The sequence below is a fragment of the Heterodontus francisci genome, chromosome 36, assembly GCF_036365525.1.
Source record: "Heterodontus francisci isolate sHetFra1 chromosome 36, sHetFra1.hap1, whole genome shotgun sequence".
In the NCBI taxonomy this organism is placed as follows: domain Eukaryota; kingdom Metazoa; phylum Chordata; class Chondrichthyes; order Heterodontiformes; family Heterodontidae; genus Heterodontus; species Heterodontus francisci.
Window position 1 is genome coordinate 32,896,815 of NC_090406.1, and position 14,873 is coordinate 32,911,687.

Genomic DNA, 14,873 nt, shown 5'->3' on the forward strand with positions numbered 1-14,873 from the left:
GATGTAGGATAAGGCATTTGGAGCTTAGGAGGAATAAAGAGGAACATTCAATTGACAACAGTCTTTTCTGACACTAATTGGCTGTTCAGTAAACCTAACATTGCTGATCAATTGTACTGACTGGATTTTCGTATTCACACTCAGGTAGAGACAATCATTGGGAAGACAAGAAAACATGGGAATTATTACAAGGAAATCTGAAAGTATTTTTCTGTCCTTGACAGACCAAAATAATTTTATAATAATTATTGCTTTGAGTTAAATTTAAGTCATTTTCTTCAACCACTTTACAATTTCCCATGTGCTGGACAATGTTTTTTTGTGGAATATTATAGCAGGTCACCTTCTCCTTGATACAAGTCTCCACTGCTCCAGAGCTAGGCCCTAGGAGATGTGAGATCAGGTTATCTTGTCTACAGATTCTGTCCTGCTCCTGGCATTGTTCTGGTGGCAGCAGTTGGATTCAGAGTTCCAGGCATCAATTGCTGTCCCGCCAAATGATCACCAATACAGTGTCACCTCTCTTGCAAGAACAAAGTCTGGGAAGATGCAATTGCAATGAGATCACAGTCACTCCCCATCAACATAACCTGTTTGCCAATGCTCAGTTTGGGTTCTGCCAGACTTCAAACCTGATTACAGCCTTGGTCCCAACATAGACAAAAGAGCAGAATTCCAGGGGAGGTCAAAGTCACTACCCTTGACATCAAGGCAACATTTGACCGAGTGTAACATCAAGGATTCCTAGTAAATTTGAAGTCAATGGGAATTGGGGGGGGGGGGGCACTCTCCAATGGTTGGAGTCATACCTAACACAAGGGAAGATGGTTGTGGTTGTTGGAGGCCAATCATTACAGCCCCTGGACATCACTGCAGGAGTTCTTCAGGATAGTGTCCTAGGCCCAACCATCTTCAGCTGCTTCACCAATGACCTTCCCTCCATCACAAGGACAGAAGTGGGAATGTTCACTGATGATTGCACAGTGTCCAGTTACATTTGCAATTCTTAAGCTAATGAAACAATCTGTGCACGCATGCAAGGCTTGGACAACATCCTGGCTTAGGCTGATTAGTGGCAAATAACATGCACATCAATCAATCAATCAACCATCTCCAGCAAGAGTCTAAACACCTCCCCTTGACATTCAATGGCATTACCATGTCAAATCCCCCACCATCAACATCCTGGGGGATCACCTCGATCAGAAACCTAACTGGATCAGCCTCAAATACTGTGGCTGCAGCAGCAAGTCATAGAATGGGTATTCTGCGTTTTCCAACCACAGGGGTAGAGGTCAGGGAAGCAGTTGGACTCTGTGTACACAGATCAAACAAACCTGTAATTTGTTGCTTCAAACCACTTTACAGTTGTTTTTCTGATGTTCCAGCTGCTGTCGAACCTGCTCAAATGCAAACAGTGTATTTTCTACAGCACCAGGCCTCCCCAACCCCACTCTACCCCCCTCCCTCTTCCTGCCCACCATTCTATCACTAGATACTGCCTTGAAGCATTTTTACAATAAACACTAGCACCTGCTTTCATCCATCTTTTAGCCTCAGTAATTCCCACCCTTGCATTTACCTTTGTTGGTCCTTTATCATGGGAGAACTTTCTACCTCGGGAGTGGGAACGGTGGTGTGAACTAATCCCTCTGCTCCAGCATCACAGCTCCTGTTGGCTAACATCCAGAAGCTCCAGTGATAGAGACATCAGACAGCAAGTCGCCCAGTAAATGGCAGAATTCAAATAAGTCAGTTTGCCAGAAATCAAGAAATTCCTGCAATTGAATCTGGAGCCATGTCTAAATCACAGCTTAATGTTTCTGAAAGCAGGTGCTGGTTTGATGATATATAATTTAGTATTCCTGTTAATTGTGCTTTAATTCCAAAAGTGCATTCAATTTAAAGGCCATTAACCAATATTTAGTTTGTTTTATTGTGTTTCTTTTAAACTGGATTAAAAATATAACTATTAATATCTTATCACACAGTGGGGGCACAGGACAACAATCCAGAATCCGATGGATTCCACCTTCTTTGCCCTGGGTGCTGAGGTCAATTATAGCCCTCCCTGCCCCCACACCCCCACCCCCCACCTCAGTTAGGAGGAGCTAAATCAGCACAGAGTAGGGATCAAATCTGGGAGCTTCTCTGCACTGGTGACCAGATAAAATCTAAATCCTTCTGTTGTGGGTGTTTCCTTTTGTGCTTGGTCAAACTCCAAATCCAAGATAACAACAGCCTATGGGGATCCTGTTGAAATCTGTCAGTTTCTTTATTCATCACCAGTGAAAGTGCTGATTGGTCAGATATCTGGAAATGTTACAGAATATTTAGCATCACCCACTGCCGGAGCAGGCAGCACAGACTACATAAACTGGTCATCAACTAGTGGAATTTTAAAGTAAGAGATCCTGTCTGCTCTCTCAGGCAGATGTAAAAGACCCTATGGTATTATCCAAAGAAGAGCAGACAAATTCTTCTGGTTTCCTGGCCAATATCTATCCCTGAACTAACATTTCTGCTGCGTTTTCTATATTTCTTCATTGGCTATTAAGCACTTTGGGACTGAGGTTATGAAAGGTGTTATATAAATGCAAGTTATTTTTCTCTACTTGGCTCAGTGTTTGATGAAGTAGAGGTGCTGGGGATTAAAACTTTCATTAGCATTGAAATAACTCAAAACTCAGGCCCTAATCCAAACCCGTCCTGCCCTTCTCCTCTCCCACCTTCTGTCCCACTTCAACAACATATACTTAGATAACAGTTTTAACATATATTCCGAGCTGCAACATCCTATCCCACCTGTTCCTGTATGCAGTTTCTATAATTCTGGCATTCTGGCAACATTCCACTGAAGTTTAGAGTGACATGGAAGTTTCCCTGGGCAGGCCTAGAAGCTAAAAACTTATAAAGCTTGTGCATGGAATGAATGGGGTTAGATTATCCTTTTACCATATCTCTTTACTCAAAGATGGACAGATGCCGACTATAACTGCATTTTCTACAATAGGCAGATAACCCCAAACTGGCACACCATCTAATTCTAGGTAAAACTACAAAATCAAACTTATTGCAAGATATAAATTTGTACAGAAAAGGTAGACAACATTACTGTAGTTCACTTACATCTATATCTCAAAGAATTTCTTGAAGTCAAAGTGTAAGTGTTTTGAAATTCTGATGGTTTCAACTAACCCTTGGATGAACACAAGACAAGTAAGTGGTTTAGGCTTACAAATTCTGTCTCACCACCATGATATGAACATACTGTTGAGTTGAGTGAACGAATGAAACTAGGGCTGTTGGCAGATACACCCCTGGATTGTTTGATGTGAAGCCTAGTTTCTTTGAAGAACACAAACCCCCATTAAAATTGGCCTTTCCTGTTAACCTTAAAGTAGCCCAGCAGGATCCTCCTTGATGGGTAATCCATTTTAGGAAGGATATCAAGGTTTTAGACAGCATGCAGAGAAGGTTTACTAGAATGGTACCAGGGACGTGGGACTTTGGTTGTGAGGAAAGACTGGAGAAGCTGGGGTTGTTCTCCTTAGAGCAGAGAAGGTTAAGGGAGGTCTTAATTGAGATGTTCAAAATCATGAAGGGTTTTTATAAGAGTAAATAAGGAAAAACTGTTTCCAGTGGCAGAATGGTCAGTTACCAGAAGACACAGATTTAAGGTAATTGATATAAGAACTAGGAGCGTGATGAGAGTTTTTTTTCAATGCAAAGAGTTATGATGATCTGGAATGCCTAAAAGGGTAGTGGAAGCAGACTTACTAATAACTTTCAATACAGAATTGGAGAAGTACTTGAAGGGGAAAATTTACCAGGGCTAGAGGGAATGGGCAGGGGAGCACGACCAATTGGATAGCTATTCAAGGAGCCCACAGTCACAATGGGCTGAATACTTCCTTTGGTACTGCATTATTCTATGATGGCAGTCCATCCAGACAACAGGTGAACATCCTTACACTCATAATCTCATGTAAAGGCAAAGGAAAGTCTTTCAGAAACAAGAGACTTAGCTCAATTTAAAATCCTGAAGCATTGATCCAGATAAAGTTTCCTATGAACAGCTAGAACATATATTATGATGCATTACCAAGCCCATCTCCATCATGTGCCCTCAAATACAAGACAATAATAAACTTACAGAATGGGCATGTAATTGGTAAATTAATTTAAACAGAGTGACATTTTGAAAGGAAGAATAAAGAGCCACATGCGCCTTGGGAAAATACGTGCCTAAATAGGGGAGAGGGGCAAAGGGATCTAGGGGTACAGATATTAAGGCCATAAAAAAAGAGCAAACCAAGAACTTGGGTTCATTTCTAGAGAGAATTGAAGAGCAAAGAAGTTATATTAAACTTGTTAGACCACATTTGGAGTACTGTGAACAGTTCTGGTCGTCTTATTATAAAAAGGATTGGGGCACTGGAGAAAGTGCAAAAGGTTTAAAGGATGATACCAAAACTGAGAGGATATACTTATCAAAAAAGGTTGAACAGACTGGGTCTCTTTTCGGTAGAAAAGGGAAGGCTGAGGGGTTACCTAATGGAAGGTCTTTAAGACTATGAAAGGGTTTGATAGAGTAGACAGCAAAGATGTTTCCACTTCTGGGGGAAACCAAACCATAGATATAAAATAGTCACCAAATAAATACAAAAGGGATTTCAGGAAAAACTCCTTTACCCAGAATGTGGTGAGAATGTGGAACTCTCTACCCCAAGGAGTAGTTGAAGCAAGTAGCATAGATACATTTAAGGAGAAAGGAATGGGATATTCTGATAGGGTTAAATGAAGGGGTGGGAGGAAGCTCGTGTGCAGCATAAACACTGGCATAGACCAGTTGGGCCGAATGGCCTGTTTCTGTACTGTAAATTCTATTTAACTCTCCACTTTTGGCTTCGATCAAATGTGGAAGCTGGATTACATCGCGAATGTGTGACAGTGCACAAGACCAAATGCGTGTGAGAGTACATGTGTAAATGTGAGTACAAGAAAGTGAGTAAACATGTATGTGTGGGTGCGTGGGTCAGTGAGTGTGAAAGTTAGCAAAATGTGTATGAGCTAGCAAATGTGTATGAATCAGTGAATGAGAGATTCAGTGAGGGTGCACGTGGCAGTGTGTGATCATGAATATATATGTGTGTGTGTGTCAGTATGAGATTCAGCAAGTATGTGTCTGTGTGGTGTTAGTTCCTCTCAGCCATGTACTGTAATATACACTGGAAGTAGTTTCCCAAAATACATCTCGCTGGGTGAGACATTTGCATTTACAGTTAAGTACAATCCATCCCAGTAAAAGGTGAGGTTTTCCCACAGGGATCGAAATAAGAGTGCTGAGAAATTCAGAGAAACACAAACAGTTATAATCCCCACCTTCTGAGACATGTGTGAAAAATGCAACTATATACATACTTAAATTAATTAAGTCTGGTTTACATTTGAGAAATCTCTGGACAACCAGAGCACCCGCTCTGAAACCCAGACTGGCAGAGTCCCTTATCAGTTGCATCAGGCTGAGAGTAGGAATGCAAGCATTCGCTTTGCTCCCAGTCAGTGAACTTGGCCTGGATGTTGCTGCAAGGCCACAAGTCCTGGCGGCAGCACCAGATGCAGGTGCTGCTTTTGTTCGGGTGCACAGCGGCCAGCCACATACAATGTCACTGCAGCTGGCCAATTAACTCAGAGGCGTGGCTGCCATCCAATTGAAGTGCAGAGGTGGGAAGCAAGGCGGCGAAATCGGCGTCAGCTGAGGCCGCAACTGGTGCTGGCGCCATATTTAAAGGGCTGCCAGCCCTGCATTCACTGGCGCCGTACCCAATGGACCTCTCCACCTGACTTTCCAGATTGGTATGTAGTGCATAAAGTCGCTGGCCCTCTTGAACATCGCATTGGTCACTTCCTTGATGCACTGATGGGCCACAGACTGGGAGATCCCACACATGTCCCCAGCGGATCTCTGGAAAGAGCTGGAGGTGTAGAAGTTGAGAGCCACAGTGACTTTCAGCGCCACTGGCATTGGGTGTCCACCAACCCCTCGTCTTGCAGCATGGTGCAGAAATCAGTAACTGTCTCCCTGGGGAGCTGCAGTCTTCACTGACAATGCTGCTTGGACATTTAGAGATAGATCAGCCCTGAACGGTAGACTCTCTCCTGGGTTTCGCCTCTTCTGTGCGCAGGTGGCTGTTGGCGTGCCTCTCTGAATCCTTCTCCGTGTACCCACCCTGAGGCTGGCCTGCTTGCTGGTACTGAGATTCCTGATGTACCCTTGCTGGTGCCAGGACCTCCCACCTTCCCTCTGATCTGCCTAACGGGGGCCCCGAAGCCTGGGTGGATGAAGCCCCTAGCAGGTGGCCTCTCTCCTAGTCCTTCTAGCCAGAAAGACCCCCTCTCCACCACCCCCCCTACCCCATACCTTTCCCAGAGTTGTTTCTTTGCAATAAGTACCACTGACCCAATATGACCCTGGCAATACACCTCCTCAGTGCTGGCACTTTCTCCTTTTCTGCTGCCATTTGACAATGCTCTCTGCACCATCCTTCCTGCCACTGCCTACTGGCTATCTCGATAGCTGCCTGAGAGCCAGCACTGAGCTCCCACTTTCTTGCTACCTCCTTTAATTAGCCGAAGTTCTGAAGCCCATGGTTCCTGTGTGCCATCAGTAAAATTCCAAAATGCAGCATAAAATTTCAGTTAATTGGCCATTTAAATACCTTAATTGCTGTCCTGCCATGTCGATGTGTGAAGTCCACCCTCCATGGTAAAATCTGGAAGCAACTTCTGGCCAAATACGTTCCACTCCCATTTTACAGCCGCCCCACCTCTGAACTCGTTCTACGTGGCTCAGTAAAATTCTGGCCCTTGTTTCTACCAATTGTTCTGCAGTAGGAAGCTGAGCTTGTCAGTTAACCTCCTGTTAACCAAGTACATGGCACTCTTTGCTTTGCCACAAATTCCAGAGGGTGCAGAGTTATTGGGTAATCCGGGCATACTAGAAATATCTTTTCAAATAGATGGCGTGGAACACAGCCTGCACAATGGCCAGGAACTCAACTCAAACACAACCGGCTCAAGCGATTAATGAAGATACCAGAGGCAAAGCAGTCTCAGTGTATGTCTTTATTTTCATGTCAAAATTTAGTACACTGTCCAATACAATAATAATAATAATGAGTGGGACCATGAACAGAAGCAACACTAAGAGCAGCTCGAGAGAGAATTAAAACCCAGCTCAAATACACATACTTTACTTTTGTGCAATGTGCACCCAGAAGTATCCGTATCTCACCCATAAAATGACAGAGGATGCTGGAATGTGCTTTTCAGGAACTGCATCTAGAATAGATCTACAGCAACTCCATATCAGCATCACTGTAACACTTCATGAACATTAGATTTTGAAGGTTCCAAACTCAATTCCCAGTCGCTATTCAAGCTCATGAATCAACAGGGCTCAGAATTGAGGTGCCATGATTGGCCTCAGTGTCTCTGACTGGGGAAACCCAATACTGTCCTCACCTGACAATCACACACACGCCGGTTCCATCAGGGGTCACTGATGGCTGTCAGTAGCGGGAATTTTGGCTAATTTCACCCCCTCCGCCCCCCAACCCTCGTGCAGTATCACTGATGTCAATAGTAGCCCTCCAGTCACCTGGCTAAAATCAGTTAATGTATCACAAACCAGAGATCGAACCTGGTATCTTGCTCAAAGCTGTTTTCACTTTGATCAATATTGGTACTGGGAAGGGAAAATTTGCCCTCTTTCGTACCAAGTCACAGAACTGCGCAGTCCCAGATCAGGTACAGTACTGCGTCAAAAACGTTCTTCAGCCCTAACCTCCAGAGCATTCCAAAAATAATATAACATTTCATTGTTAAATGCTACTTGTGTTCCTAAACTTGTGCAAGTGAAGAGGAAGCAAATTCTCTCAGAGAAGTCGTTTCTGCTCAAAACATTTCCCCCATTTCATGGAGAAAGAGATGGAAAAAATTTTGGTTGGCGTTTTTCATGCAGAGACCCTCGAGTTGAGAATCCCTCCCTGCTAGGCCGCTCCAGTGTTACCAGTGGCGAGGACCATCCCTGAGTGGCTTCATAGGAAACATTTCATAGGCCAAGGTTTTGGAGCAAATCCAAGAGCTCTAGGGCCGTGAGATACTATATCTCCACTGGGTTTGAGGTTTGCATCGGGTAAGAAAACCAACTGCTTTTAAAAATTTCTGGTGAGGACATCTCCTGTCAGACTTATGACAGCATTTTGAACAAAAAGTACCCCTTCTCCAGACATTCACGTCCCCTTCATGAGATAACAGAAAGAGCTGGAAAAGCTGAATTATATCTTGATTTACTGACAATTCCAGTGTTGTGACTCATTTCAGTGCCCTGCTCACAATCCTTTAATTAATAGTGATTTTATTCTCAATATACACGTGGCTTTTTGTTCTCTGCTTATTTTCTGGCTTATTACAGTCCATCTCAAATATAAAAGTGCAAAGTAATGAAGCAAAAAGTATGTAACCTGTAGCACGTTTTCAAATGTTTTTTTCCACCACCCATCAGTGCCACACAGAAATATCCAATTGAAGGTTGAAACCCTCACTTTGGCCCTTCACAGGAAAGCCATGATTAATTGGATTTTCCCAGTTCCACTCAATGCTCCTTATGCATCCCAAAGGCTACTTACCTATGGAGTGTGATGTCCACCGACTGACTAATGCTTCATGATCAAACACCAAGGTGAGATTCATTTCAAGGACCAAGCATCAATATTGCTAACTTTTTGTCAGGCCACAACCAGCGCTTTCTTCGAGAGGCAGGAACCTCGCTCTCAGTGATGGGACACGAGTCGGCACCCGTGATTCCCTCACACACTGAGCTCTGATCTCAGTCGTCCTAGTGTAGGCAGTTGTCAAATGGAGGCCCTTCCCCACAGGAAAAGAAACATTTACAAGCCCAATAGTTCTATTTTAGTGGGGCCTTTTCACTGGCCCCTGTGGAATCTGCAATAGTCCTACATCCCAATATTGTTTGTTTTCACAGCGGGTGGACAGTAAGGGGAGAGGGAACTGCACTAATGTAAGCTCTGTTAACATGCCATAGATACTGTGAATGGAGACCCTGAGATATGTGGACTAGCAGCTATGGTGAAGGCCGTAGGTGCAGGGTGGTGGGCTGCAAGCAGCTCCTGGCCCATGCATGGTTCAATTTCAACTTGGGTGATGGTGTTGCTTGGGTGAGAGGCTCTGAGGTGGGCAATAGACCAGACTCCATCACTGGTGTGATGTTAACAGTCAGGCCTCATTGACAGGCAACTTGTCAGCCTCATAGCTGAACCCAATACCTGGCCAGCAGGTAGGAACAGGACCTCGGGTGTTGGGTGACAGGAGGTTGCCAGAGTATTGCAGGAACGATCCCCATTACTTGATCTTGTTCGAGGAGTCATCAGGTGATCATGGTTGAGCGGGGGAGGTTTGCGGAGCTCTGGGCAGGGAAGGCCCATGATTTCCTTGTGGGACCCACAGGAACATGCCTGACCCTCCAGGCCCACAAGGAAAACTAAGACAACTACTTACCTCATTGAGCTTCTTCCAATCCTTGAAGCAGCTCTCAGTAGTTTTGGTCTGGTGGGGTACTCACTACTCACATCAGGCTAAAATCGCAGACAGATCTGCATATTCAGATGGAAAGAGAGGGCAGCTGCTCGAGCCAACATTCTGCTACCACCTCTATCAGCTGATAACTGATGTCCTCACTGTGGGAGAGCCTGCAAGGCTAAGATAGAGCTCATTAAACATCTGTGAACCCACAGCCAATAATGACATCTCACTTCCACCCAGCCATCCACAAGGAAGAATCATCTTCGACGCGAGGGATTGCCGATGATGATACTTAAAGCAGTGTACCGCTGTCTTCTTGCTGGCTGCTGTCCTCTTGGGCTTCTGAAAACAGCGGGTTATGTTCCAAACCCACGGGAAGGCAGTGGGTAAATTGCTGCCCTCATTTAGATTGCAACCCCCCCCACCAATTGGTTTTTGCCCTGTTGTGATGGTAGGGGGTTGGTTAAATTCTCCCCAGTAATGTTCACGGTGACATCCTTGAAACTTCTAGCCAGCTGCAACAAACCTTCATAGTGAAGTATCCAATAAACTGAATGCATCTGTCTTTGAAACAAAGATTGAGGTGATGCTGCTGGGGACAGTTATCCTGGATGCGCAGGTACATAAAGGATTCCGTCCCATTAACAGTTAAAAGCACACATTAAATATACAAGTTACTCTGATCTTGCACCCTAATAAAGGACACTTTCTATAATATGCATCTTTGGGTAAAGCTGCTTCCCAAGGGTAGTATTATAGCGAGAACCATACGCACTGATGAATGTCAGTCACACTCAAGTGCTTTTTCACTAGTACACTAGTGTCAGGTGTGGCTCATTCTGAATCACTCTTGCTTGAGTCAGAAGGTTGAGTTCAAGTCCACTCCAGGGAGCATTTAATCTAGGATGACACTTCCAGCAGGACAGTACACCCTGAGTACTGCACTGAAGTGCCATCTTTCTGATGAGATGTTAAACGTTGGCCCCATCTGCCTTCTGAGGCGGACGTAAAAGATCCCATGGCGCTATTTTGAAGAAAAGCAGGGAGTTCTCCCAGTGTCCCACCCAACACTGATACCTCCACCAACATTTGAGAGAGATTATCTGGCCATTATCAGATTGCTGTATGTTGGAGCTTGCTGTGCGCAAATTGGCTGCTGCATTTCTTACAATAGTGACTACACTTCAAAGTACTTTGAGACATCCTGAGGTCATGAAAGGCGCTATAAAAATGCAAGGTATTTTTTTTCTCTTTTTACACCTCCAGCTGTAAGGCATAGGAATGGACTGTCCATCTCCCAGTCACACAGACATTTTTGCATTGATTTGTAACAGAAGTGCAAATTCTTAGTAACTGATGCAACTCATTGAAACTTCCATTTATCTTTAAAAGGCTGACAGTAAGAGTAAACGACACAACTTTTTTGTGATCAATGGCCAGCTGTCCATTGCGCCTCTATTTGATCACTCCTCAGTTTAATGTATATATTTGGAAAAGGGACTTGTGTGGCTTGAAGTGGGGGTTGGGGTGAGGATTTGGTTTGAAGTTTCAGCACAAGTAATGCACTGGGGGAGACTCCCTTTAAGTGGGATCCAGTCCGCTCAGCTGCTAAATAAGATGCCAACAGGAGTTGTGCTTGAGCATTCATCCACAGGAATTGGTCAATGAGAGAGAGAGAGAGAGAGAGAGAGAGAGAGAGAGGTGGGCACTTTCTGCCTGTGCTCAGGCTGCCTGCTAATTTTGACGCTGAGTTCATTGATTAGAGGGAGCTCAATGTTGCAGAAATGCATACTGGAAATAGTCCCGCAATTATTTTAAAAAAAACTCAGATCCTTCAGGTAGAACATAGAGCTCAGATCACCATCTGGACTTGGGAGTAAAATGTGTGCAACCAGTGACATTTTCAAAACAGGTACAAGACGCAGCGATTTGAAACATCGGAAATATAGATACTGTGCCCAGCTGTCAGAATCACACTGATCAGGCAATACTTACGTATCAGACCTGAACTGTAAATAGAAAATGTTAAAAAAAAAGTTGTGTTAATTTAAGAGATAGAATTAATTTGTTTATTGCTTTCTTTAAAAATTAGAATAATTTATCTCAGAACAGCAAGAGCTGTGAGCCTGTGTGCAATGGGAGTCCCTAGATTGGAACTTGAACTCACAACCTCCTGACAGAGGCGCGAGTGCTGTGGTTGAGTTCTGTTCAGTGTAGAGGGTGCCCTGCTTAGCTTCCATTGTCTGCATGAAAACTAGATGCACACAGAACTGAGCAACATCCTGATTTTGGGATGGGGCTATGGAGAATAGGGAGGGGCTCCATGTAGCTGAAGCTGATATCTATAATTCAGTTTACAGCAGTTCAGGTAAGGAATTGACAGAATCTGCCAGCAGCCTCCAAACAGCAGATGGACCAACGTAATGGGCCAAATGACCCTTTCTTAATCTCCTCATCCCACACCTTATCCACTGCCCATAAAAGCCTTTAACCCCTGGATTCCTCCCTCTCCCTCCACACCTAGTAGTTTATCATCCTTTGTCAAACAAGCAAAACACTGTGGGTCACTCTGGCAGTATAGAACCACTAAAGTGGGATAAGTGGAGGTTTACTGTAATGTGGTCGTCATGATATCATTCATATTTTTTCTGTTTCAGAAAACTCCAGGACAAAAGTGCCAGGTAAACTTCAGCTGCAAGAGCTAAAAAACAAAACAAAAAAAGTACTAAAAGTGTAGAAAGAAACAGTATAAATAATGTACATTTGAACCATCGTTCATACAAATCCAGAAAGGAGTAAGGTTAGGAATAAAAGTTTTTTTTGTCGCAGGTTAATTAAAGGGAACTTGAAATGGGGACAATGGGGGTGGTTGGGAGAAATAGGTTTGTAGTTGAGAAGTTGGTCACTGATAGTCCAGTGATGGATAGTTCAGTCCTGGCACAACCCTCAACTTACTGCATTTTGGAATCTTCCATTTACATTTCAGATGGGAAGCGGTTTCACTCAAGCTTGGATCATACTGAACTCTCTCTCATATTTTCATCTGCTAAAAAGTTTGTGATGCGCTTTACTGTGTCCTTATATTGTGATCCATGCGTGAAAATGTCCTTCAAATAGTCGTCTTCACTTTGGTCCTTGGCAAAATTGACAAATACCTGGATGAGAAAAAGGAACGAGTTAAAAAAGCAGGAAATGGAAAATATAGGTCCAACAAGTAGAAGTATGTTTATTTTAATATATATTATAAAGAAATATTTTCTTGGATTTTAATTCTCCTTCTGCTTTCTTGAAAGTGCTGACCTTTGCTAGGACAAGGGTCCATTGGCATAGGAAATTCTCCATTACCTCACGCAAGGGGGCATTTCTCACTTGTGAGCTTGGAGAATGAATGTCAACAAGATAGTCAACCATGGGGAGTATTGGGAGTAACAGTGCCGATCCTGATGCTGTTCTCATTGTACGTCCACACATGCATTTTCTAGCAGCGATCAGGAACATTTGGTAATTTCCCCTCCCTGGCCCAGAGCATTGAAGCCAACTGGAGCATTACATGCCCCCACCCAACCAGTGAGCAGCTAACCAGTTAGCACAAACTGGAGATGAGATTTGGGATCTTCCTGCCTTGTATGGCTCAGTTATTCACAGCCTTTACAATCCAAGCCATGGACGACCAATTCTAAATGAAGCTGCCAGTAGAGATATTAAATACAATACATAGTTCATTAAGTCAATATTGTTCCTATAGCCCTATGAGCTGGTCCTTGAGCTCCACTTTCCACAGCGCAGACAGATAACGCAGAAGAGTGCGTAAACAAACTTCTCTTCACCTCCGCCACCCCTCGCTACTGTAGTTTGGTGATTCCACTTGACATGACAGCGGAAAGGGTAGAAAATAAGCTGCTGCACCCATTCATCTCTTGCATGTTGTTCAAAGCATTCACCCCACAGAAGAGTTTAAGTTTCTCAGCATTTACCCATCCAATGAGCCACATACTGCTAGAACTGTTCCCTTTTTCATACTGAAACATGGTCTCATGTGGGAGAATAACCCTCGCTGAAACTCAAGGGCAATGGACTGCAGAGTAACAGCGAGGGTCTGAAATTAGAGGGGAATGGGATGGAGAATAGCATAGACAGATTTTGGGATTGTATGGGGAGGGGGTAGATTGAGAACAACCGGGGAGGAAAGCAGAACAAACTGGTGGGGGGATTGAGAATGCACAAAGCAGTGATTGGGGGAGGGCAATAACTTGAGAACAGCTCATGGTCTCAGCAGCAGTTGGTGCACAGGGTGGGACCAAAGGTAGTTTTCATATGATAATTTCTACTGAACATTAAATGTGATGGGTGTCTCCAGAAAGCAGCCTGATACCTCCAGGGCTTTGTACCCACTGCAGTGTATCTGGATTTAGTGCAAACTTTAAAATGGCCTGTTAATGCAGTCTTGGGAACTATTTAAATGAACACATTGAATTTTAAAAATGTTTATCAAGAGTAGACACTAGATAGTAAAATTTAACTGATATGTGGACACTGGTAATCATAACTCCGTGTACACATCAATGGCTCGCCTTTCCCTGGCCAGAGACCAATATGGGAGCTGGCAGTGTGCCCATGTGTGCCGGACAGCAGTGTTCCGACCCTGGTCTAAGAGGTCCTGGTGTATGTGGTAAATGAGCTCTTACTTGATCTAATGTGGTTTGAGACACTGAATAATCTTCGATCTTCAGCTTTTCTTTGTTGGTTGTGAGGGCACAGAAGATTTTGGCCAGGGAGCAGCACCCAGTTGGTATCTGGTACTGCAGCATGCTGTGGTGCTTTTCCTTCAACACACAGCCTGGGAATGTGCACATCATGAACTCCTCGACAGGAGACAAGTCCGGCGTCGAGCCATCCATTCTCAGGATGATGGTGTAACCGTCTCCAAACCTAGGGGCAAACAATCATTAGTTTGACTGCAGAAAATTTCCAAATACAGACATAAATTGGAAGGTTTCTTAAGTTTGGCTTCCATTGCAGCTTTGATCCTCCCTCCTGCGACAATGCTCTGCAAAAATACAGTGTTTCACATGTGAAAATGTTGAGAACAAACAGGCGCTGAAGAACTGCTTGATCTTTGAATTGTGCCATGGAATGCTTAACATCCACCTGAACAAGACTGGGGCCTTGATTTCATGTTTTATCCACCGATGCAGCATTCCCTCAGTGCTGTACTGGAGTGTCAGCTTAGGTTTTATGCTGAAGTCCTGCAGTGTGATCTGAACCCA

General features: G+C 44.0%; 1 protein-coding gene across 2 annotated transcripts in view; it reads right to left on the reverse strand.

The window, feature by feature from the left end:
- Positions 1–7,113: 7,113 nt before the first annotated feature.
- The window catches only part of LOC137351730 (phospholipid-transporting ATPase ABCA1-like), a 162,285-nt gene continuing 154,525 nt past the window's right edge, over positions 7,114–14,873 (reverse strand). For both annotated transcript variants that reach the window (XM_068016475.1, XM_068016474.1), the window contains exons 49-50: positions 14,292–14,535; positions 7,114–12,761 (exon numbers count right to left, since the gene is read on the reverse strand). In XM_068016475.1, the coding sequence (XP_067872576.1) occupies positions 12,621–12,761; positions 14,292–14,535 (385 nt within the window). In that variant the 3' untranslated portion in view covers positions 7,114–12,620. The remainder of the gene's footprint in view (positions 12,762–14,291; positions 14,536–14,873) is intronic.